This window comes from Gadus macrocephalus, chromosome 2 (assembly GCF_031168955.1).
Source record: "Gadus macrocephalus chromosome 2, ASM3116895v1".
Classification (NCBI taxonomy): Eukaryota; Metazoa; Chordata; class Actinopteri; order Gadiformes; family Gadidae; genus Gadus; species Gadus macrocephalus.
In genome coordinates this window covers 11,780,481-11,806,890 of record NC_082383.1, presented here as the reverse complement: position 1 = coordinate 11,806,890, position 26,410 = coordinate 11,780,481, and the positions used below count along the sequence as shown (strand labels likewise).

The following is a 26,410-nucleotide window of genomic DNA, read 5'->3' as shown; positions in this document are numbered from 1 at the left end:
GTTGCAGATAACCTTCCGTATCAATTAATAAATAATCTGGCGCGGAATAAATAATTTAAATATGGAAATCAATCAGCAGGCCCATCGGACAAATATCAACCGTTCCACCAATCAGCGATTACGTTTGCGGCACCTGCAGCGTTTCGGCCAATAAGACACTTGGCTCCTCCATTTCCTGTTGTGGATTCGGAGTTTGAGAGATAAATAATTCCTCTGGTCCATAATGTAAATGTATCATCAGCACTGGGAGGTTTATACAATTATAATTTTTGGTGAAAGGCTCTGAACGTGCATCAAAGCACCCAATACGTAAGTAAACCCTTTGGTGCGTTGTTGTAGTTCATGTGGGACAACTGTTGGAAAGCTTATCCCATGTAAACAGCTTATAGCCGTCATTGCAGTACAGGAATCCCTGAAAACAAATATATAATACATTTTATGCAAGACACGCATAGACCCGTATTATTGAGACGGTTTAAAGGCAAGAATTTCCAAACAGGAGAGATGCCACTCATCGGCTGTACCTGATAGCATGACGCGTCTGTTGATATTCCCTTGACAACAACGGATCGGATACCAGTACTCAGGTAGGCTATGCTCTTTGAGCACAAATGTCTCTGCGCCATTATTTGGCTATCGATTCTGAATTGAAATACGCCTTAAGTTTATAGCCCATCTACATTTTTGTTATTACACTTTTCTTTATGAACCTGTACTACTACCTACCTATATTTTAGAATGACCATGCCTAGTCTACCTGTTTAGCTTTGTGGCTCCAATTGAAACAAGAAAGATCGTGATAGTACGAAGTTAAAACCCAGAATAGCCGCTGAATGATCGGAGATTCGACCCAGCTTCTACTACCTCTATACCCAGGCCCACCACCATGCCCATAACGTTGCTGTGGGCGGTGGACGTGTATGGACGGGTGTACAGCCTCTCCACCGCCAGTGGGCGCTGGCAGCGAGGGGACGACAAGCTCTTGGAGCTCAAGCGTGTGAGTGCAGGGAAAGGGCGCAGCTGGGGAGTCGGCTGCGACCACCACGTCTACCTGAACTTGATGCCAAGCGAGACCCCAATCCGCTTCCGGGAGGAGACGTATGAAAACCAGGTATGAAAAGAGTTTATGCAACCCGGCTGCACCGATTTTTATTGTATTGCATACATTTTTAAATATATCTGGTTGGCAGTCTGGTTCTCTGGCACCTTTTTGAAATAAGTCTTTCTCTGGGGGCGCCTCGGTGGCTCACCGGGTAGAGTGAGTACCATCAGTCCTAAACGCAGCGACTCGGGTTCGAGTCCTGCCCGTGGTCATTTGCTGCATGTCCTCCCCTCTATCTCCCATACCTTCCTCTCTATCTCACTCTATAATAAAGCATGAAAAATGCAAAAATAAATCTTTAAAAGAAATGTGTTTCTCTATTCATGCATATATTACATGTCAATACAACTTTAACGATAATTATTGCAGATATTTGGGATTTTGTTGCTTACAATTTGTTGCTTACCCCTCACTTGACTAGTGAGGGGTATATCTAAGTAGTGTGTATGGATTATAATATTTCCAATACATTAATCAGACACTTTCATCCCAGGTTGATTGTGTTCCTATGCTTACACCCTGTATGACCTGGCCTCTTGGTCCATCTCTTCGTTGGTGTGTGTGGGTGTATGTCTGTGTGTAGCGGTGGAACCCGGTGGAGGGCTTCACAGACGTGCTGCTGCCAACCGACCGCTGGCCCTGGAGCGACGTGACGGGGGTGAGCGCCCAGCCCCTCCACAGCTTTGCGTGCCACTCCCACAGCTGGGAATGGGAGGGGGACTGGTACGTGGACCTGACCTGCGGAGGGGAGCCCAGCCAGACTGGGGTGAGAGGCAGAACACACACATATGCATGCACACAGACACACATGCGTGCCTGAGCACACGCATGTACACATGCACACAGACATGCATGCCTTGGGCGAGCGCAGACAGACACACACACACACACACACACATATATATGTCTATCATCTTTCCATCTATATAGTTCTGTTTCTCTGTCAACCTTTCCCTCTCGATTCGAAGGAGCTTTATTGGCATGGAAAATAAGCAGTTTACAGCAACAAAGGAAAAAATAACGACAAATAACTAAATGATGTAAACTTGCAAAAACATTAAACCTAAAATATGAAATATTAACTTGTTCTCTGTCGATGTCTCTCTCTCAGGGCTGGGAGTATGCGGTGGACTTTCCTGCTAACTTCTCTCCAGAGAAGAAATGGAACTCATGTGTGCGCCGCCGCCGCTGGATCCGCTACAGAAGATACACTGCACAGGGCAGCTGGGCCAAGGTCTGACAAATTACTTAATAGTAAATATTGTTAGCGTTTCGTTGGTAAAGTGATAAACATAATTTATATTTGGTCGAACCTTTACAGTTATCAATGACTTAATCACCAAATGTCTTTCTAGCATTTGGCTAGCTGGCTAGCTCTATGATAACCAGACAGACTATCAAGTCCATCATTTGCCTGTGGCTCCTCAGATCCCCCTGGACCAGCCCCAGAAAGCCCCCCTGCCCCTGTGTGACATCAGCTGTGGGGGGTGGGAGATGAGCGACCAGTCGGGCCGGTACCCTTGTCTCTGGGGGGTGTCCCAACAGGGCCAGGTCAGTACCACTTCACAGGCACTTCCTCATTTCTTTTGCATTATTATGATATTATTATTTAATTGTTAAATAACATACATGCACTTATTAAAGTGCATAATGAGTAAACTATCTGAATTTCATGATTTTCATGATTTTCATGAAAACCTAGACATGCATTACAGTGAGTATACTATACTACAGAAGGGAATGGCATTGCTGTTCTGTTTATCAAAGAGGAGGATTTCGCCACTAGGGAGCAGCATATGACCTCAAGATCTTTCATAAGAAAACTTTGACGCATGCCCCATGCTCTTATGCCTCTGCCCACCTTTCAAACACATGGTCAGTCGGTCAATAGGCCATGGCGATCTTTTAATTGATGGTCTGTCTACCACTGTAAATACTACCCAACAGAGTGTAAACAGGGGGGCCACCAAACTTGACATTCAAGTGTGTGTGTGTGTGTGTGTGTGTGTGCGTGTGCGTGTGCGCGTGCGCGTGCGCGCCATCCCCAGGTGTGGTTCAGGGAGGGCATCCAGCCCCGGGTCCCGGAGGGGTCCTCCTGGGAGGAGGTGGGAGTGCCCAAGGAGGTGGCCCAGCTCTGTGCCGGCCCTGGAGACCTGCTGTGGGCGCTGCTGTGGGACGGGAACCTGTTGGTGCGCATGGGCCTCAGCCTGGACAGCCCCACAGGTACACACCGCCTGGACCCGTCAGGCCTCATACCTCATGTAGTATCCACACAGTAAATGCTCTCAAAGCGGACTACACTACCTCAACTGGTAGAGCACAGCGTTCACACTGCCAGGGTAAGGGGTGTTACCGCTGTATCACGCAGGATAGAATATACACTCTCAAAGTATTGTACGGTACTTCGGATAAAAATGTATCGATGCACGTAATTGAGACTTATTGACCAGCTTTTGTCTCATGGGATCTGGGCCAGTTAAATCAAACAGGAAATCTTTAGGAGCGGTGTGTCCTCAAATCAGCTAAAATCACAAAAATAAAGAAAAATAATCAGTGCTGGCTAATAATAAACTTGCAGGAGGGTCAGAATGGTTGAGCATTTTTAAGTGAATAGAATAGAATTGTTTCAAATAGAGTTTTATTTGATCTAAGGGTGAATTTGTTGTGTACATGCACAACAAATTGTTAGAGAGATGGCAATAGAGTTGGCAATAACAGAAAGGTGCAATCTATATCATGAAGTGTACGTACAACAAAAACCTATAACAATCCATTAGAGGCCCATAACAGATACATACCAACACTGTACATAAGAGTACAAGGTGCCGTGCTCTGAGATACTAAACCGGACATCCTCCTGCGCCCCCTTGTCTCCTGGCCTGTCAGGGAGCTCTTGGGTGGAGGTCGAAACACCTGGAAAGGAGGTGGAGGCCCTCCATGTGGCCGTAGGGGTCAGCGTGGTCTGGGTGGTGACTAAGGACTTTAAGGTACATGAATAAAGGGCCCTTATTGTCATGGTGTATAGGTATGCAGTATCCTAAAGGGGAAATATACAGGGCGCTAATGTGGAGGTATACAGGCTCTAAATGGTGACGGTACGCACGCTTCTAACGCGGAGGTGAATGTGAAAGTATAAATGGATGCAAGTAAATTCAAAATGCAATAAAATGTGGAATCCAAACTGACTAAAAGTAAAAAATAAGGTATGATGGATCTGGTTGATTTGCTGTGTGTTTGTGCGTTTGCCTGACTTCAGGTGTGGTTCCGGCGTGGCGTAAACTCCCATAACCCCTGTGGCTCGGGCTGGATCAGCATCGGAGGGGAGATGATGATGGTGGACGTTGGACTCCACGACCAGGTTGTTAAATGTTTTGCCGACATGCGCGTGTCACCACCTTCTGTTACAATGGTTTAAAATCACTTTACAATGCCTTCCCGCAACCATATCACACTAGCGCTATACAGTAGGAAGCACCAGAAAACCCGGTACTCGCATAAGTCATAGGAGATTTCCATTCAGAATTGGAGTTTAAACTTAAATAAGAAAAATATACGGAAAATATGTTTAGATATTGATTAAAGATATATTATCTGTGAATATATGTATATCAGTGGCGGCTGGTGGTAGGACTGCATGCTTGGTTGCCATTGGCCTGCTTGCACTGTTAGTGGCGTATGGTGGCATAAGTATGGGCGCCTCAAGTTGTTTCACAGTGTTTTGGTGAACTACAAAAGATAGATAGATAGATAGATAGATAGATAGATAGACACTTTATTGATCCCTTGGGAATGCTCCTTCAGGGAAATTCAAAATTCCAGCAGTGGTAGTACAGACAAGACACATAAACAAGCAAGAAAAACACAAGCTAAAATGCAACAAGACATTGTATAAATAAATAAATACATTTTAAAATAGCAGGGAGGGATAATTATGTGAATAAAATAGATAAAAATCCACCAGTGGCAGCATTCTACTTTGAAAGCTGGTGAGCAGCATGTCTTGGAATACAAAGCCAGAAGGAAAGGATGCAAAGCCAATTGGTCAAATCAGGCCTACTCTTGATTTTCTAAAACTAAATAAAAAAATCTTGGCCTATCGTTGGGTTTATTTTTGTTTATTTTCAGCTACAGTTGTTTTAAGAAAAATTAAGACAAAAGAACAAAAGTCATGCCATTTAAAATACGTCATGCTCATCATGAATCATTCACTAACATCCTTTCCACAATATCAAACAAAATGGTCAGAGTGACAAACGCTTAAAAGAACAACAAGAACATTATTTCACAACTATTAACATGGGTTGTAAGCCTCACAATGTTTGAGGCAAATGTGGATGTTAGTGGTTGTTTCAGAATGTTGGTCATGGTGTTAAAGGTCCCATGACCTTTATTTATTTAGAGCTCAAGTCAATCATCCTCGCTGTTTGTGTTGCAATACCAGTCATACCAAACAGGATTTTTTTAAGTGATTTCAAAATTACGACGTGTTTAGCTCCACGTTTTCGGCACCCTTTCAGACGGCTTGGTAACCCAACGGAGGAGTACAGAAAAGTAGGTAGTCTCAGCGCGGATCTCGGCGCACATTTGACCTGACCGAGGGAACCGGCGCGCCGGAGATGGGACTTATTCTTCAGAGGTCTACTCGTGAATAGACTTTGGCGCGATTCAGACCCCTTAGCTAGTCACACCCACTCGGAGGAGGAATTTCCTCCTCTCTCCCATTGAACCCCATGTAATTCACCGGCCGCCAACACTCCCGGGGAAATGAATGGGAGTCAGTGGAGGCTGAGGGAGGAACGACCTCAAGCAGTCATTTTCAATAGGCGATAGGGGGTGCTAATGTCCCTTTACCCAGGGAAACAAACATTACATATATAAAGGCATTAAAGTATTCATATTTAAAGGCATTAATTCAATACAGTAGTCCGGGCAATCGACATTTTTTATTCTCTCCTCACTACCTCTCTACTCACTGGAGAAGCCTCCACTGATTTATATATTCATACATGCATACATTTTTTTTCCAATAATATTTCCTTCTTCTTATAAGCATCCTGTTCTTTCTGGTGTGACACTCAAATATCCCGTCCAGGAGTCATAAGGTACACTGATTGAGGTGATTGTTGAATCTTAGTATCTACTATCTTATCTTATCATTTTTTTTTTACCCATTTTTCCTTAACCTTTTAAAGATACAACAAAAACACCAGCAGCATTCACCCAGTGCATGTATAATGTGAAGCAAATGCAATTCAGTGTGAGGAAGACTTTATGATCACCACACAATACACAACACAATACACTCCCTGCAACAGTACATGTACTGCAAAGCATTCAGTGTACTGCCTCCAGTACTCGGCGTCTCTACACCTGGCTCTCTAATGCTGGGACCGCTTCATCTTACCACCGCTTCGGGTTTCACTGCATATCAGGCTGGGTCAGGGAGGCTCAGGGGTGTTTGGAGGTAGGGAGTGGGGCAAGGGGGACATAGTGCTGGTGGTGTTGTTTGGGGGGGGGGGGGAGGCGGCATCTTGTCTTGTCTTGGCTCTGTGTCTCACTGCTGAGTGGGCTCTGCTGGCACATACCTCACACTCGCACACAGACAAACAAGCGCATACACATCCCCCCCCCCCCCCCCACCGCACACCCGTGTCCTCGGCTGTCTTGAAACGCGAGCACGGGGCCAGCCGTTTCTGTCAATGCCCCCCGGCACTACTTGCACCCTGAGCCTGGCCATATATATCCCCCTCTACCGGCCTGACATATGGGACACTCCCTAATTAGAGCTAGCTGTCCTCATCGTAGCCCATATTTCATACTCCAAGCCAACGGTTATGGATATGCCGCTGCCCATGCACAGCCCGCTGTGGGAGCCGGCCGTACAGCGTATGGCCTTATAAAGTAGTGTCTGGCCCGTCAGGATAGGATTGGGTTGAGATGACCTCTGACCACAATGCAAACGTCAACGTGGCCTGGTGTTTTAATAAACGCCATTGAAAATTGTTTTTTAAATGTGTCCGGTGAAAACAGCAGGTGAGCGTTTGTGTGAATTTGAGTGGGTTTACGGCATTGTCCCTCTCGTTATCTGACTTACTTTGTTTAAATGTATACGCGTGTGTGTGTGTGTGTGTGTGTGTGTGTGTGTGTGTGTGTGTGTGTCTGTGTCTGTGTCTGTGTCTGTGTCTGTGTGTGTGTGTCTGTGTCTGTGTCTGTGTCTGTGTCTGTGTCTGTGTCTGTGTCTGTGTCTGTGTCTGTGTCTGTGTCTGTGTCTGTGTCTGTGTCTGTGTCTGTGTCTGTGTCTGTGTCTGTGTCTGTGTGTGTGTATGTGCCAGGTGTGGGCCGTGGGTGAGGACCGAGGGCTTTATTTCAGGATGGGCGTGACTGCGTCTGAGCCCAGCGGCAGCGGCTGGATTCCCATCCTGGCCCTATGGGGGAACAACACGGAATTATCCCCGCCCAGGTCCGCTAACACACATGTTATCCCATCTAGCAATGCTTCTACTACTAGCAATCATGCTTTCACTGCTAGTAATGCTACTATTGCTATCATCGCTAGCAATACTGCTGCTGCTCGTTCACATGCTCTGCAAGCATATAGCTATTAATACTTGCTAAGCAATATTCAATTGTTCAGTTGTTGTACTACTTCTCATACACTACTACTACGACTACTTTTTATTTTACTTCCAAGCACTGCAACTAGTAGCACCAACACCCTTCCTTCTACCACAACCAACCACACATAAGTATCGTATGCGTTGTTTTACAGAGATGATTTCGGGGGATGTCTGACCGAGGCCTCCCAGGGTTCTGTGTTGAGCTGCACCGACTCCGAATCAGAAGTGGGACCCGTGGACCAGCCCGCCCACACCACCGCCACCGCCGCCACCGCCGCCACTCTGGACCCACCGGAGGCCTCCACGACGGCCCCCGCCAATACCCTCTCCACGCCCCCCCCTGCCACCCAGGATGCTCCCAAGTCTTTCATCCCCACCAGCGACAGCTTCATCACCAGCCTGGTCTCGGACCGAGAGAGATCCCCAGCAGCAGCCCCTCGGTCCCACTCGGAGGGCCCCCCGGGGGAGGGGGGTGGGGAGCCCTTGTCATCCGCTGGAGCCGCCCCCTCGTCCTCTCCAAACAGCACCACCCCGCTCCAAACACTGGGGAGCAGCTCAGAAGCAGGCCAGGGAGCGGTCGCTGTTCCCTGGAGCACCGTGGACCTAGAGGGGGCGGAGGCGGCCAGGAGCGGCCAGACATTGGGGGGAGCGGCGGTGACGTCGACGGGGCGCGGAGGGGGCGGGGCCGGGGCGGCAGCCACCTACCCCCTTGGTCTGGACCCTCTCCCGGGGGCGGGGGAGTCCGATGCCCCGGTGTGGGCCTGGATCTCTGGAGGGGGATGTGATGTAGACGCCAGCTCTCTGATAAGCTGGCTCAGCCCCACAGGTAGGGACGAACGGAATTCAATGGCCCTCTTCAAAATGTTTTTTTTCATCGTCTTTGATGAAAGAAATGGATCAGTAAAATAATTAAACACAAATAGGTATAGATAGGTGGCCACATGAGACCAGCTAGATGTTCACATCGTCGATTTGAAATAAATATCGTGCTGGCTTTGGCTGAGTAAGGCTCTTGCTTTCTTCGCTCTTGCAAATTCCAGGGGCGAGTAAAGCAAAAACATCTCCTGCGATCGTGATGATATCTGTTTTTCTTCTATCATCGTTATTTATTATACTTCAGATAATGCTTTTTTGATTGGCCCATATATTGCTAGACTTTAATTCATCGGACTGCGGCAATCCTAGTTCATCATGAACTGAAATGACCACCCTGGAGGTCTGATCTCTTCTCTTTCTCTTACCTGGTGTTTACCTGTCTGTCTGTTGTATACCTGTCTGTCTTACCCATCTATCAAGCATGTCACAAGTGTGTGTGTCCTGCAGGTGCTCTGAGGAGCTCCATGTCGCTGACTCCTGTTCAATCAGCTGCCTGGAGTGGACAGAAGGAATTCCCCAGACAGGAAGTCAGCAAGAAGCCCCTTGAGCGCAGCAACGTAAGATGGATGCCTGCTCTCCTCTTACTCACATGGCCTCGCGCAAGCACTGAAGAAGGAAATATGTAATATAATATAATGTAATTGTATTATAATTATATTACTGTATCCTCCCATCCCACATGTCTGTATAAAATGAGTTTGCTATGCTTGGAAATTATCGCACTGAAAACTGCTTTTGTGGTTAAGTGAGACTCTTTACCTTACAATCATCATGGACTGTTATACCATACCAATATAACTACTAGAGTATATGTTTTTTAGAACACTACTTTAATGGGATGAACCTCTGCGTCCTACGGTGCAGTCGGTGTGGATACGCAGTGGAGCTCTTCGCTGGTGGAGGGACTGGAAGCCCCAGCGTTGGGTAGATGTGAGCGTGGCTCTGGAGCAGTCCACGGACTGCAACGGCAGGAAGGACTGCATCTTCTTCATCTACTACACCCAGTATGACGAGAAGAAGGTTGGTGCCACTGGTGGTGGGGGATACGGGAGGGTGGTTGATGAGGTGGTGGTGCTGCTGGAGGTAGTGGTGGCGGTGGTGGTGGTGGTGGTGGTGGTAGAAGTATTTGTGGTGATGGTGGTTGGGAAGGTTGTGATGGTTTTAGTGGTGGCAGGGTTGGTAGTGATGGTGGTGCAACAGTTAGTGATGGTTCTGGTGGTTCAGTTCAGTTCAGTTTAACTTTATTGTCCCAAAAGGGAAACTTTTTGTTGTTGTCTGGTTGTTCTACGGATAGTAATGGTACCGGGTGCGGTGGTCGTGGTGATCCTGGTTGTAAGGGTGCTACTGTTGGCGGTGGTGCTACTGGTAGTGATGGTACTGGTTGCAGTGGTGGTGGTGCTTGTACCTCATTCACCCTCTAATTGTGACCTCACCAAGGCAGCTGCTGCATGTTGTTTACCCCTTCATGTTCAGTCAAAGACATCAAAAAGGAGCGTGTGATGTATTCTTAGCTCTGTCTCTTCTCCACCCAGAGAAGGCTTGTTTACCTCCCTCCCGGTTTGGATGTTGGACGGGAGCAACAGACAATGCAGGTCCCCTGCGCAGCTGCTTGTCCTTTTTGCTGTGTTGTTGAAGTCAGACCAGCTGATAATGTAATTCCCCCTTGAGGAAACGATTCCGAGCCAAACACGCACTTGACTCTTCAGCTACTCACCATCAGTAGTTAGGGTTAGTGTTTACTGGTACTGCATTCAACTTTATCTCTTCTCTCATTCGCCCTCTGCTTTCTCTCTCTTCCTCTCTCCCTCTCTCCCTGCCTCCCACCCTCCCTCCCTACCTTACAACATGTTTTGAACTACTTTTCTATGCATCTTTTTGAAGGATACCATTATTTTGCTTCATTAACAGTAACATTGAATCATTGATTAATATCCTGCTCTAATCTTCCCTCTAGAGCGTTGGTCCAATCCAATGAAAACAGTATTTTTGTCATCTCAATCTCTTGCCCTATCTCTGTGTCTGTCTCTTATCGCGACATGCCTCAACCACCACTGTGGACCCTCCTCTCTCTCTCCTCCACCTCAGTACCTGCATGTGTTCGTCAGCGAGGTGACGGCCATGGTACCGGTGCTAGGGGACTGCCACCACGCCTTCTCTGTGTACACTGCCCAGCGGACCAGGCGGCGAGGGCCCCTGCTGCTGGCGGCCCCCACGGAGCAGGACATGACCGACTGGGTGAGGGGGGGGGGGGGGGCATTTTGACCATTTTGACCAATCAGGAAAGAGTTTAACAATAACTACTCTTCCACAAGAAATGTCGCTTCGCCAGTGGTTGGATTTTTTTACGGTTGTTCATTTGATTACATATTGCATACCACCGTTCCTTTTAAAAGGTCTGAATTATATCAAAGCTATAGTTTAAGAAGAATGAAGGTGTATTCTTTTATTTTTTTTCTAACCTGAAAACTTCCTCAGCACAGAATAAATTCTCACCCAGTATCCTGGCTGTGTGTGTCTGTCATTGTCCCCGTGTGTTTAGCTGTCCCTGCTGTCCCAGTGCTGCTGTGAGTGGAGGGGCATCCGCGGCCCCCCATCCAGACAGGCCCTGTGGTCCACCACCTCCAAGGGGGACATCATGGTCCACGAGCCCTCCCCCCTCCTAGAGACCACGTCTCACCCCCTGGCCTGTGAAGCCATGTGAGGCGCTGAGCTCGTCTATCTCTCTGCCTCTCAGCCTCTATCTGTCTGTCTGTCTGTCTGTCTGTCTGTCTGTCTGTCTGTCGGTCGCACGATGTCTTTCTGTCTGGTCACCATGATGTCTTAGTCCTAACTGCTTTCCATGAGACCACTAGAAATAGACACCATTAATAACCAGCAAAGCTTTTGGAAATGATTGTGTGTGTGTGTGTGTGTTTGTGTGACCAACTGCTAACCTTGGAGGTAGGTGTGGCTAATGCTGGATACTAACTCTTTGCTAGCATTTTGTCCTAGCTCTGTTTGTCTTTGCTTAAGAAAAGGTCTAATGCTGGGTGCGTACACTGTGCTGCTAACGCTTACAATGGCTTCCGCTGGATGCAAGGTTCTGGCGGCTGGTCCCGGGACATCTGCGCTGTGTCCAGTCCAACAGTCTCGGGCTAGTGTGGGGTATTGGGTGGGACGGTACCGCCTGGGTCTACAGCCAGACCACCAACCCGGGTAACCTAGCCCTCTCTTTTAAAGCCCTCCCTTATGTACACATGGGTCTTATCACTTATAGCAACCACGGAATTAGTTATCTCTGCTCTTTAGATTGATTCATCGAATTCTCTGATTGATCTGATTACAAAATCTTTTTTTGCGTTGTGCTGTGTTTTTTCCGCTTTATTTGAATAAAGAGATTGAACTTGTATCAGCAACTTATAATCATCAATCAATAAATCAGCTCTCAGCGCTTAAAAATTGTTTCCCTAAACATGCACGTGTACTTTTCAGCCATGGATGTGTTTATTAACTCACTGATCTTTGCAGAGGGAGCTGCAGTTCAGATGCAGCCTCAGACAGACGTGCGGTGTATTCACGTGTATGAAAACCAGAGATGGAATCCAATGGCTGGATACACAGATAGGTATACCCATAGAACAGTAAGCATTTTCCCTATACACCCCAATAAGTCCCAGTGTTCTACTATGCTATGGTATTTTACGAGGCTGGTGTTTAATCAGGCCTGGGATTTTAAAGGATAGAGTGTATTTGGTAAGCTTGTTCAACTCCTAGCTGAAAGGTATTGGGTCTGATCCCCCAATGTCTGCATGCCTACCTGTAGGCATCCTTGAGCAAGGTTGGCTGCTTGCTGTACGATTAAAAGCATATTTTAATACTGTGTGTGTGTGTGTGTGTGTGTGTGTGTGTGTGTGTGTGTGTGTGTGTGTGTGTGTGTGTGTGTGTGTGTGTGTGTGTGTGTGTGTGTGTGTGTGTGTGTGTGTGTGTCCTCCACCAGGGGTCTGCCCACCGACAGGCCGATGTGGAGTGATGAGAGTGGGCTTAAAGAGGGCACTAAAGCCAGCACGCCTCCCCCCTCGCCTCAGTGGAGCTGGGTGAGGGCTGGTCCTGATAACCTTTACCACCGACGGCCTGTGACTGCACTGCCCTCTGTCCAGTTATTTAAACCTGGTAGCACAGCAATTGTTGTGTCATTTGATTGGGGGACTTGATTATACTCACTTGTCAATCTCATTGGATGAATTTGTTTGTTAAATGATAAATGTTAAATGTAAATGATACTGCGGCTGTGATACTTTGTATTTATGTCAGTATGTGTTTTCATTACGTGAGTGTGACATTTGGTGAACCACTAACAAGTCACACGGCTGAGCAGACATTGATGACCCTTCAGCCTTCCATACACGTGTGTGTGTGTGTGTGTTGTTGTGTGTGTGTTTGATATCTCATGTCAACCTGTTTCATCCTTTCAGCCCCATGTGCTTTGCTCCACCGGGCTCTCGCATGATTTTATATGAATATGTTTGGTTGAGGTCTATTGGACAGTAGAGGCGTAGTGTACGCTAACATTTATCATCTCCCTTCTCTTCCCTGCAGGTGACGGAGTGGGTGGTGGACTACAGCGTCCCCGGGGGAGCAGACAAAGATGGCTGGCAATACGCTGCCGACTTCCCTGTGTACGTTGTAGAGAGAGCGAGAGAGAGTTTGTGTGATTGAAGCTTGTAAATAGAGTTGTCTCTATAATATTGACATCTTTGTGTTCATGTGTGAACAGGACGTTCCATGGACACAAGACCATGAAAGACTTTGTACGACGCAGGAGATGGACAAGGTCATCACACACACACACACACACACACACACACACACACACACACACACACACACACACACACACACACACACACACACACACACACACACACACACACACACACACACACACACACACACACACACACACAGAGTCAATCTCTTCTTATTGACCACGATTGCTTGTTAATCTGTGCCAAAAAAACAGGAAGTGCAAGATCACCCTTAGGGCACACTGGCAACAGGTCCCGCCCATCCGTCTGAGTGACATCTCACTGATGCCTTGCCTGGCCCAGAGCAGGATGGAGCAGGTCCCGGTCTGGGCCCTGAGTGACAAAGGGGACGTCCTGTGTCGCCTGGGCGTCACCCCAAAAAACCCAGCAGTGAGGAAACCATTGTTACTAGGATCTGAATCTGAATTAGAATCAGCTACGGTTTTTCTGTTTTGTAATGGGATTTGACTCCAGTTGTACAGCCACTCTCAATATATCTAGATTAAATATTTAAATATTTCAAAATATTACATGAAACGGATTCAAAATGTTGTAGAAATGTACTTACACTATAAATACAGACAAAATATGGATGTAAAAACCCAACGTTAATAACTTTTCAAACTAGACAACAATGTCATGTATGTTTGATACACGTTTTGGTCATTGCCAAAATGTATTTTCATAAAAGTGAATAAGTATAAGTGATGACATTATGTAAGGGATAATGTATAGAACGCTGGTCGTTGGGGCTTATTTTCGATAATGACCGGCGTTCTATACATTATCCCGCTAATTAGGCCGTTACTTGCCAAAATGAAAAAGTAACTTCCCATTGTGTAATTTTGAAATGTATTTGTTAGCATTTTCATTGTTGATCAGCAGAAAAATAGTCTGCCAAAGACGTTGACGTTGTTTAGCAACCGAATACGCTGGGGTTGATAATTACCGGACTACTTACGGAGTGATACGTGAATGGAGCATTCTATAGCATATAGAAGTAATAAATATATATATTTCCGTCCTACCTACAGGTCATTATAAACAACCAATGATAATCATTGATTTTGTGTGCGGTCATGTAGGGTACTTCCTGGCTCCACGTGGGTACAGACCAGCCCTTTAAGTCCATCTCCATCGGAGGGGCCAATCAGGTGTGGGCCATTGCCAAGGATGGAGCTGTGTTCTATAGGGGGTCCGTGTCGCCCCAAAACCCAGCAGGTCTGTCATATGGTTTTGAATAACTTTGTTCATTTCCAATGTGAAATTTTTTTATTGAACAGTGTGCCGTCCTCGGTATGTCTACTGTCCCTGACGGCCAGCTAAACTCTTTCCCAAAACACCAAGACTCTGCAGATGTATTTCTCACTCCCACAGGTTTATTTGAAGCACGTGGGAAAAGGTGAAACTGCAACGCACAAATAAAAAGGCAGAGAAATCAGAAATCTCATTTGAACTCATCTCAAACTAATAAGCAAGAATATTTACTTGTAAACAACATTATTTGTGGTCATTGCAACCGGGCGCGTGCTGTCCATATGGGAAGGTGGGGCAGCGAACTACCTGCAAAAAAAAAAGTATATTTTTATTAATGTGAATTTCACATTAACTATCTACAGTTTCTGTAGGCTTTCCGACTATTTTGGTCTGTTGACATCAGATTTTGGATGATGGTGGCGATTCTAGAGTTTAACGTGTCGTGCAATGTGGGGCAGTACAGCCCAGCGACCGTGTTCTTCCGTATGTTTATTGCATAACCCTGCAGGCTGCAATAAGAAATGGAATCCGCGCTAAAGACGCCTATATGGTCGTAAAGTAATCTGCCCCATGGTCATATTCTAGAACTGTCGTTGTTTTAACTGAAATTATTCCCCCCGTATCTTTCGTCGTTTCGATATCGGATGCAGATATGGCGAGCAGTGTTGGACCTGTGATTAAGTGTTGAGTTTCTGTTAAAATAAACAATTAAGAGGTTTAAATTGGAAGAGAAGTTAGAAATCAAACAACTTGGCCCAGACAGACCGGACATAAACATTATCCAAAACACGCTGTGTTTTGTTTCCTATGTCTACTTTTTCGAGCAAGTATGTGATTAGGACAAGGGGATATATGGACCACTGGTGTGAGTGATGTGAAGTGAAGTGTGTGTGTGTGTGTGTGTGTGTGTGTGTGTGTGTGTGTGTGTGTGTGTGTGTGTGTGTGTGTGTGTGTGTGTGTGTGTGTGTGTGTGTGTGTGTGTGTGTGTGTGTGTGTGTGTGTGTGTGTGTGTGTATGTATGTATATATGTGTATATATATATATATATATATATATATATATATTAAAAAAACAAATTGTGGGTGTGGTCATACGCCAGTAGTTTCTGCCCTACTGAAATTTAGGGTCACCGCAGGCTACTGATAGCAACACTAGTACCGTCGTCAAATCAAACACACACATGTGCCGCTCGCCCGGTCGTAGCTCATTGGACAAAGCAGAGCAAGGGGAGGTGACATGTCCCCGTATGGGGAAAAATTTCTAAAACAGCACGTCTGAGCTTTGTTTTTTCGAAGGCAGAGCAGGATCGCCAGTGCTCATTTTACACCTAACGCCATTTCTAGCTACTGGGGGACCATAGGCAGGCTAGGGGAGCTCATATTAATGTTAGAAAACCTCATAAAGTTGCATTTTCATGCACAGATCTTTAATGTAAACAAGCCCTGAATAGAAACGCATAGGAAATGCATATTCCTGGAACACATTATAATTCTGTAATGCTGACTAAATGTAAAGCATGCATTCCCCATCTGACATTAAACTTAATGCTCTTAAGACATTTTCTGACTCATAACAAAACAAACTAATAAATCTAACATACAGTAATCTAACAAAGAAATTGCATAATGAAAGTAAATGTGTAGTACATTATGTTTTTTTACTTATTGATTTTGGCATGATTTAAACGTCTATAGAAATGTTGAAATGTTGCTCTATATGAAGAAACACTAGGTTCTAAACAAATCTGTTTCTAAAATCAGCTTTTTTCGAAATGTTTAGATTAGCATAATGTATAGATGTATAGATGTTTCAGGAATTCAAATGAGTCTGTGCCCCTGCAGGAGAGTGCTGGTACCACATCCCCAGCCCCCCCAGGCAGACGCTGAGGCAGCTGTCTGTAGGGAGGACCTCTGTCTTTGCCGTGGACGAAAGCAGTGAGTAGCCAATCACTGCCGTGGAGCAGAATGAATTAGAATTGGAGTAGAACAGGTTATTTGCTCTGATTTCAGCTTGGAAGTGAATCTCTCTCTCTCTCTGCCTCCCTCTCCCTCCCTCTCCCCCCTCCCTCCAGGTAATCTGTGGTACAGACAGGGTCTGACACCCAGCTACCCCCAGGGCTCTGCTTGGGAGCTCATCTCCAACAACGTGACCAAGGTGTCTGTTGGACCACTGGACCAGGTCAATATCAGCACTAGTAACCTCAGTACTGAAAGATGGATCTTTCAATGGATGGATGTTGCATTCTTTTTTTCAGTCAAGAAATTTGATTGAATAAAAATATATAGATCATTTCCCTATGCTGTATTTCTTTCTGTATTTTTAACATTTCAATGGACTAACTAGCTGAGTCTTGCTGGGTTCTGCTTCCTCTCCCTGTCCCCCAGGTGTGGGCCGTAGCAGATGGGGTCGAGGGCTTCCCAGCGGAGGCTCCGGGAACGCTCTGCCACCGGGTGGGCGTGGGGCCCATGCAGCCCAAGGGCCATTCCTGGGACTACGGGATAGGGGTGAGCCCTCAGCTAAACCATATCAGTAACCCATGTCAGCCGGCACTCTACCTGTCTGTGTATCGGCCGACACACTCGACCCGTTGTGGGCTGTTTGAAGTTGGCACTGGTGAGATTGACTCGTGAACCTGAAGTTGTGGAAGGTTTCAACCCACAGTTGCCGTGCCAACTCGGCATACCTATTGTATTAATGTTCAGGTTTTTTTCGACTCCCTTCAATGAAAGGGCGTGGGTTTGATCCCCAGTGACTTCTTCCTAGAGCAATATGCTCCAACACATAGCTACTTAAGTCATGCTTGCCTGTAATTACTTTAATTAACTACTATGTATGTTAATTATGGCCCCCATGGCTCCTAACCATCCCTGGGAGGATGGATCCCCCACACTGCGTTCCTTCTCAAGATGTCTTCCTTGTTAATTAAGAGGTTTTTTCACCCTTTGGGGTGCTAGGGGGTATCATTAATATATGGCTGTAGGGCCTCTTTGAGATCTGAATCTGAATGTACTGCAAGTTGATTTGAATGAAACCGTTTCCTGAATAACTCCATAGTAAACAGAACGAAGTCCTGAACATGCTTGGATGTAAAAGTTATCAGTTTTGTGTGTGTTTGTTTGTGTGTGTGTGTGTGTATTTGTGACAGGGAGGATGGGAGTACATCAGTGTAAGGGGCAACGCCACGGAGCCGGCGCGCACCATTGTCCCTGCTGCCATAGCAACCCAGCAAAGCCCCCTGCCCCCGCCGACCAGAGAGAACGGGAGTGCTGTGGGTGTGTAGAACACCCTCCTTCTCACCGAGCTTGCTCTCCTCCTCCTCATTTACTAGTCTCCTTGCCTTTTCTCTTCTCTCCTTTTCTCTTCTCCCATCTCATCGCATCATCTCATCAAGGGTTCTGTCTGTTCTCCTTTCCTCTCCTCTTACCTTCTCTCGACTTACATCCTCTCTCCCTGTATCTGCCTCAGTTCTACTTGTGCCTGTGTCCCCCCCATTGGCCCTCAAGCCCCCCTCAAGGAATGACTGAATGAATGGATGGATGAACGACCCTACCGGTGTGCTCCTGCACAAGTGAAGACGTGAGCGATGATGAAGAGGATGATGCTGGTATTGGTGATTATGGGGAGAAGATCTCAGACTGTTGGAGTTATGTAATGGTGAAATTGTTTCCATCATCAGCAATCGTCTAATTGCTCAATACTTTCGAAAGCACGTCACTATATTAAAAATGAGGCACAAAAATGTACATTACATATGTGTGTATAGTGCATATGTCAATATGCACAACAAGAATCAAGTCCTGTTTTATTGTGCAGGGCTCATTAAAGATGTGTTGCAAAAGTATGACATCAGCTGTTGCTGGGCAGTTTGGTTAGAATGGTATCCAAGTGGACAGCTGGACATTTAGTTGGGACTTGTTAATTGGTTGCTCCACTCGGATGTGGGAGGAGTCAATCACGAGTACTACAACAGCCAAGGGAACGCATATTCCTTCTGCCTGAATGACAACATGCATATTACCACCTTGGTTTCTGTCCCGTTGAGCCCTCTGATGTGTCAGTGCTGAAAATTGCAGTACGTCAGCATAACAGCAGTACTTGACTTGAGATCTTTGGATCTCTGTACAAACCCCATAACTGCAGTTCTGAACGCATCACTTGAACGCATTTCGGTGTTCAGATTTTGTATCCTTCTGAAATCCTCCCCTGAAGTTCTAACTTTCAATACTGTATCTTTCAATGAGGTTTACTCAAATTCACCTACATTTCATCACCTAGGTGTGTAGAATCTTGTTTGCTGTTTAATGTTTGCGTTTGTTGTGTGTGTTAATTTATCACATTTATGAAATGTGCTTGTGAATTTATTTAGTTTTGTCTGTTTTGATTCTCTGGGCTGCTTGTTAGGTCAATAGAGCATTATGACTTTGTGTTCTCCCAACAAAATAAAATATATTAATTTATCAAACAATAAAAATCTATACTAAATCAATTAGCTTCCTTCCCATGAAACATATCCCATAATGTTTTCTTCTCAGTATTATTTGCTTCAGACCCAGTTTAGCCCTGAAAGGTCAATCTGTACACAGCAGGGCTGAGCAACACTACCACTTCTACTGTACTCTAAACTAGGGGCTTCCGGCTGTGAAATTAAACATAAAACCAGCTTCTGCCTCCTGTCATTATTCAACAATAAATTTGGTAAATATTCTTTATAGTTGGGAAAATATTCACCGTCTTGTCAATTAGCAGATGCTTTTATTCAAAGCTACTAAGTGAGTTCAGATACAGGTCATTACGAGGTAGGGCCATTTGCTATATAATGCCTATGCATATACTGCAGACATTGGGTTTTGAACTTGAAACCTTTCAGCTAAAGTTGACCAGCTGCACAACACGAGGCTGTCCTGCCAGACAGTTGGCTCAGAGCAATTCGGTCTTCCACAACATGCCCTAAATATTTGATTCAGACATTAACCATTGCCAAAATACACCCTACTCTAAGTTGTATTTTGCTAATTTTATTTGAAAATTTGACAAATTACTGAATGGAATTTGAATACTCTAAAGCAAACAATTTCCATTTAGTAATTTGAAGTGTCTTTTTAGTGTTTAACTTAGCGAGCACATTCATTAACAGGATTAATTTGGAGTCGTGTCACCACCATACATATCCAACCCCAGTTAGAAGTACATTTTGCATTTATTTCCATATTAAACAGTGTAATTATAAACAATTAATTCAATTACAATAACCATGATCAATGAAATAAAAATATTTGTATTAAATCTACAAGTTCAAAGGACAATGAAATTCCACATTAGCTGTGTGTGTTAATTTAACAGGATCTAACCAGAGCTAACCCACTCTAATGACAGTGATATGTTGCTTTTTTTTATTTTTTTTAAATTTTGTACAACTCCTTAAATTACAAAGTGAAACCTCATACCTAGCACTCAATTACATCGTTTCCCATTAGCAGACAAAAATTATATACATCAGTATAGTTCAACATTAAGAAACACTTCTCAAATGTGCAAGATTAAGCAAATGTATACTGTAGTTGAAAATAAAACGAAAAAGATCTCTTAAATAAAAACGTTCAAGTTAACCAGAGTTGGCTGGTGGATTTTAAACAGGTTTAAAAGTTGTCTTGAGATACAGTGTGTACTGTACAGACTATCCTGACTATTCGCTACCGGTGAAGAGCTATTAGAGATATATATATCTATATCTATATCTATATCTAGAAATCGAGATAAGAGATATATGTATATGTATATATATATATATATATATATATAAAGAGATATATATAGCGATAGATAATCACCAAATGACAACTTATAACAAACGTGTAATGGACAAGCTATGAAGAGATTATACCCCCATAGAGTTTGGAAGAACTCAGTTTCAATGCATTTACATAAAGAGACACTGTATAAAAGATAAAATGAACATCTCTTTGATCGTCTCGTCTGACATTTCCATTAAACACATTTACTATGCCATACTTTAACCACCTATAAAGTCATGCATGATTCAATGGTATGGCAAATAAAAAGGTAGTGTGTGTGTGTGTGTGTGAGAGAAGGGGGGCGTCCTAATCTTTTTGACTTCTATTAAGAGGTAACTGTATTAGAAGGGTTCTCATTGAGCACAGCATTTGGGTTGACATAGTAAACCAAACGCATCTGAGGACCCAACAGAAGAAAATAAATTTAAATAATTTCCCGCACCACCCCACGTACAATGCTGCCTTGCCAATCATCCTATGAACTCGATACACACCATTTCACCAAGGAAATCATTGCACTTGTTTTACAGCCTTAATTTTACGTGACGGTTGAACAAAAATTATAATAACACTTACCTTCTATACAAATTATTATTTGATGTGTCATCTACAGATTTTATTGTGACAGTGAACAAATGAGTGCCATTATGATTCATGCCATAACCGTGATTTCATTTAGCAATTGGACAAACCAAAAATTAAACCATCAACAGATGCTTTAAACTGTATCAATAAATAATCTGTTTTTAGTTATTGAAATATCATAATTTAAATTATTTTTAGATGAAAGCATATATTCATTCTACAGCTTCCTTCTAAACCTACTTTGCTGAGCTGTCTCAATAAAATGCCATTCCTCAAAATAATGATATCCATTTAAACACAAAAGTCCAGAGAGTGCGTGTTATGAGTGTGTGCATATGTTTATGTGGAGACATTCTGTACATGTTATTTAAAAAGTCATCTTTCTAGATACTGAACACACCTGAAAAATAGGTTAAAAATCAACAATGGAACAAGAACCATTCCTGGAAAGTAAAAGGCAACCATTAATAATCGCACAATGTAGTGAAAAAGAAAACTGTGAAAATGGGCTTATTCCTTTGGGGCTGTACACAAAGCTTATCAACAACTTACTCACAATCCCCCCCCCCCCCCCCCCAAAAAAGAAAAAAAACCAACAGACAACTCACTTGATCCAAAGTTTTTTTTTTTTGGTGAAAAGAAATGGCGGGAAAGGATTGCATAAGCCAACAAAAGAGAAGAGGCAGTTTGCGACGATTAGCATGACGCATCCTTAAAGCAAACGTGAGAAGGACACCAGACCCGGCTTAGTGTTTGTATGTTGGTTGGTTTGTTCCTGAAGGGACAATAATTGCACTGGTAGAAAAACGAAATGCAGGACATGAAGGTTGAATATCACCAGAGAGGTGATGAGGGCAGAGCGATGCGATTGCGTTGACGGTTCCTAAATCGCTACGAGGAAAGTGTTTTTTTTTTTTTATCTGCTATGGCGAACGTAGCCATTCGTTTGTACAGTAGTAGTAGTTCTAGCAGTCCTCCCTTCAGCAGCCGTTAAGCCTGAGAGAAGCACCCATGGATGCCCACATCACCATGAGACCAGTCCTAGTTCTGAAAGTGCAAGCGATGAGTTCGATCAGAGCAGTGGCACCCCTTCTAGCCCGCTAGTCCTTGTCTCCATCTTCACTGCTTCCTACAATTGAAATGGAGGACAAAGATAAGAACAATGCATCATCGAATTGTGTGAACTTAAGTCAGTCATTCAGGTACTTCTTTGATAGCAAATTTAAGGCAATAGTAGACTATCAAATTATTTTCACAGCAAGGTGAACTGGAAGAGGATGCATCGGCATTTAAGAGGAGCCATTTGAGACTCTATAGACAGTTGGTGGTTTTCCACCGGAAAATAAAATGTAACTACATTCAAATCAAAAAGAAGGACACGCTCTAGAAAGACCCGACCTGATCATGGTCAGGTTCAATCATCTCCAAGGCGTCTAAGACGGTCTTTGATACCTTGGACATAACGGCGCTAGGCTTCTTGTGAATACGCGCAGCGCCCCACTCACCTCCTTGTTCGATGTCCGAGTCTGTGAGGTGTGTGAGGGAGAAGTTTGCGATGCTAGCGGGTGAGATGGAGAAGCGGGAGTAGTTGGGCGAGGGCGTCCACGTGGTCTCCGGCTTGCGGCCGGTGGCAGGGGCAGGGCTGAAGAAGGAGGAGGAGGAGGCCGCTTCGGAGGAGGGCGATGCCTTCGACAGGAATGAGGAGTCTGTGGAGGAGGTGAAGTCGTCGTCCCACTCGAAGCCTCCGCCTGCCGGGACAAAGGGAGGGGGTCATCAGAAACAACGTCTGACCGCTCGGCCATGGACGGTGGGTTTTGCGTGTGAATCTTCCCTGGGCCGATGTCCCCACCCGTTTCACTTACCCTCTTCATCGGTGGAGCTCTCAGAGTTGGTGAACCTGTTCAGGTAGCTGGCAGTGGGCACCGGGCTGCTGAACTCAGACACCTGGCTGCTGGAGCCCGCAGAGTGGTCGCCTAGCTCTTTAGTTGGAGTTTCCTGAAATCGAAAAACAGAGTTCAGTTTCCAATCAGAAATGGTAGGAGGATATCCAGATTCTTCTGAAAAGACAAAAAATTCTTCCAGGAAACAAACACTATCATACCTGGTCGAAAAGGTAGACGGTAACATCATCAAAGAAGGATACGGCTCGCCTGGAGTTGTCCGTTGGGGTACCTGATGTGGAGGGCGTTGGGAGTGTTGTTGGTGCTACATTGAGGGTGGGGGGTTTTAGCAGGCTCTTAAGGTTTTTGGCGGCGCGGTCGTCCGAGATGATGAGGGGAACGGGGTGGACGGTGTCGTCCTCGCTCTCGGAGCTTGAGTCGTGCAGCCGGTAGGCCCGCACGTCTTCGTCTGAGTCGTCGCTGTTCTCATCCTCCTCGTCGGCGTCCATCCCGTCCTCCTGTCCGTCCATCTCTCGCCGCCCCAGGAAGCGGCCCTCCACATCGCGCTCCCTGATCTTGACACCGTCGCTGGCATAGGTCCTGGTGAGTTTGGGGTGAGCCATGTTCTCTGAAGGTGGAAGTTTCTTTGAGGTAGCAGAGGGATCTCGGGAAGTGGATTCTGGATAATCCGCTCGAAGGCCGGACTCGTGTTGAGCTGAGGACTTCTTTAAGTCCACGTTGTCTACACCCGTGTTATGGCCCTCTGCAGACCACTTCGCCTCCTTCTCAGGGATCTCCTTAGAGTCTATTTCTGCTGAATGCCCTTCACCTTGAAGAACCAGCGGTCCTCCTACATCAGCCATCGCCACGGCAGCCGCAGAGGACTCATGTTTAGAAATAGTGGACAAATATTCCTCCACCATGACCTCAGCTGATGAACCACCTGAGGAACTGCTGACAACGTCAGCAGCATTCAGTACCCATAAGGTTTCAGTAGTGCTTTCAACCGGGTTAACCTCATCCAGCTTCTTCTCTGGTTCCGATTCGTTGTCTGAGAAGTATGCAGAGTCCCTGTAGCTACCAACCACGAAGGGCTCTCCAACAGCAGCTATGTGCTCTGGTGGCTGATCCTCATCCACCTCATTCTGACCACCTATTGCGTTCTCCACTTCAGAGATGACGATTTCTGGAGAAACGAGTGACGCAGCAGCTTCAAGATTCTCTGCGTCCTTCTCCTCCCCCTTAGGATTACTAATGCCATTCTCTACCGGGGATTGGTCTCGGCCAAGGAGCTCAGAGTTCCATTCTGGAGACTCCAGGTTCTCAGTCTCATACCCACTGTCTGCGACTTTGCAGGGAGGCCTGAGTTTTTCAGGAGCTGCGAGACCGTTGATCTCTTCAACCTGGCTGCCCATTCTGTGGATGTCGAGAGAATCCAAGGAGTCGGGCGTTTCGGCTGAGTTATCCACCGTTGGGAGAGTGGTTGAAACGCTGTCCTCCAGTAAGGAGTCCTGGCTTATCTGGTCTAGGGAAGGCCCTGATACTAGCAGAGAAGATCTAGTAGGAGGACCATTGCAGTCATCCGTGAAGGATTCTTCTGGGTCTGACAGGACCGTTTCAAGTTCCGCCTCCACGTCATCGATGAGTTCACTAAAGAAATCGTCGCTTGTCAGGGCTTCGCTGTGGCCGTTGTCTGGAAACGTGGCTTCAAAATCATCGGGGTGGTTAACGTCAAATACACCCGACCTATCATCTGAGATTCCACAGTTATCTTTAAGGACCGGGATGGTGGTGTCCGTGCACAGAAGGTCTAAATTGGCACATTCAGAAAATCCAAGAGTGGAGTGACTTTCAATTGGATCAACGGGAACCTCAAATCTTTCTGAGGCCAGACCTGACTCAATACCTGTGTCGGTGGAACACAATATACTGAAGTCTTCAGAAGACAAGTTATTTTTAACCTGCAGCTGGTTGTCCATGACATCGTCTGTGATTACTACAATAGAAGGCAACGCCGTTTCATTTTCTACCACACAGAAATTCCCTATGCTGGATCTCGAATTCTGACTTGGGGATAGGCTCTCTCCTAAAGGTTTGAAGTTGGGTTCTGCCATATTTAAACTGTCTATATTTAATGTGTCAATATGGTCCCAGGACCTCATTTTGAAGCTCTCCTCAGGTGCATGGACTACTCCCGGAGAAAGAAACCTCAGCGGTGGAGTAAGACTCTTGGCAATTGAACTTTCCCTCATGAGGTTGTTCTCCTTGAGAAAAAGAAAGTTCTCCTCTAGTTTCTCACTATTCAGAAGATGGTTCAGATTTTCATTCCCCTGTTGGGGGTCTGTAAGGTGCGTGGCTTCTGGGAGAACCCCTAAAAAAGGACCCCCTGTATTCTCCTCTGCATCTACCTCGGGGATCTCTCGGGTCATAACACCAAGAAAAGGGTTGGTGCCGCGCTCCGGCAACTCCATGAATCTCCTTCTCCAAGAGAGTGAATCCTCCTGCTTTGATTCGTCCTCTGTGAAGATGTTGGTGTGGTCAGGACTGTCGTTCTCCAGAGAGGACCAAACGTGGCTGTCCGGCAGGAAGGAGTCCTTGGAGTCAATGCTTTGGTGGAAGAAGTCTGCATCGGTGCTGGACTCCTCCAGAAGGACATCTTGGAGGACAACAAACTCCTGCCTCGCTAAGCTCGGGGCCACACTTTGACCTGCATTTCTTTTTTCCCCAACGACACCCTCACCTTCTTCTTCAAGTTGGATGAAGAACTCATTCCCTCGAGTGGGATTTTGTGCCTTGAACACCGGCAAGATGCCATGGATGCTGGCCGGGGTGCTACTAGAGTCCGTGCCGGCAGTGCCGGCAGTACCGCCGGTAGGATCTGGAAAATGGGCCTGTATGTCCTCTGTTGAAGTGGGGAAGAACATGCTGTGATAGTTCAGCATTGTGTCCATGCCTGAACGTCTGTCAGTGGTCTCATAGTGGTCGTGTTTGGCCGCTTCCCAGACATACTCAAAGCTGAGGCCCTTGCTGGTTTCAGTGACGGTCAGCACCTCATCGATCTCATTACGCAGGGCGTCGTCTGCAAAATTATCCAAGATTGGGTAAGAGGAGTCACCGACAGTGTTTTGCCGTGCAGTAGGGTTGGGCTTAAGCGCATCCCACCGCTGTTCAAAGTCTTCCTCTACATCTTTCTGGCCCTGCATACGTAGATAGGTGAGAAGCCGGTGGACTTCCTCAGCAGTGGCTCGCTTGTCTGAAGAGAGCCAGCAGAACTGAAGGACTTCATACCTACAGGGAGAAGGAAATGTAAAACTTGGCAATCAATACAATACAAGTAACACACTAAATATCTCAATCGCCACACTCACGATAGGAACAACTGAAAACACAAGGAGTGCAAAAGAGGTGCATTGAGTCATTTGAGTGAACCTACTCTCACCTTCACTACTGCAGTTTGTAGGCTACAAATCCTGGGTTTTAGATTCATCACCATGCAGTGCCAGACTGACAGTAATCG

At 45.7% G+C, this 26,410-nt stretch overlaps 2 protein-coding genes across 3 annotated transcripts in view; one reads left to right on the top strand and one right to left on the bottom strand.

The window, feature by feature from the left end:
- Positions 1-144: 144 nt before the first annotated feature.
- Positions 145-19,297, top strand: tecpr1b (tectonin beta-propeller repeat containing 1b). Of its 2 annotated transcripts, none has more exons than XM_060041297.1 (27): positions 145-309; positions 500-587; positions 877-1,111; positions 1,686-1,868; positions 2,214-2,336; positions 2,531-2,653; positions 3,151-3,325; positions 3,989-4,089; positions 4,359-4,460; positions 7,435-7,562; positions 7,872-8,545; positions 9,016-9,152; positions 9,460-9,615; positions 10,681-10,830; positions 11,135-11,292; positions 11,675-11,790; positions 12,103-12,199; positions 12,572-12,668; positions 13,171-13,250; positions 13,349-13,405; positions 13,595-13,769; positions 14,465-14,600; positions 16,478-16,570; positions 16,708-16,814; positions 17,021-17,140; positions 17,782-17,908; positions 18,102-19,297. In XM_060041297.1, exons 3-27 carry the CDS (start codon positions 887-889, stop codon positions 18,158-18,160), a joined length of 3,699 nt encoding a protein of 1,232 aa, XP_059897280.1. In that variant the 5' UTR covers positions 145-309; positions 500-587; positions 877-886; the 3' UTR covers positions 18,161-19,297. The 2 variants fall into 2 exon arrangements, with proteins under 2 accessions (XP_059897280.1, XP_059897289.1); XM_060041306.1 differs by having other exon boundaries at positions 152-309; positions 9,043-9,152.
- Positions 19,298-19,814: 517 nt separating this feature from the next.
- The window catches only part of lmtk2 (lemur tyrosine kinase 2), a 36,648-nt gene continuing 30,052 nt past the window's right edge, over positions 19,815-26,410 (bottom strand). The window contains exons 12-15 of the mRNA XM_060041286.1: positions 23,115-26,181; positions 22,876-23,008; positions 22,519-22,761; positions 19,815-22,142 (exon numbers count right to left, since the gene is read on the bottom strand). Of these exons, the coding sequence (XP_059897269.1) occupies positions 22,114-22,142; positions 22,519-22,761; positions 22,876-23,008; positions 23,115-26,181 (3,472 nt within the window). The 3' untranslated portion in view covers positions 19,815-22,113. The remainder of the gene's footprint in view (positions 22,143-22,518; positions 22,762-22,875; positions 23,009-23,114; positions 26,182-26,410) is intronic.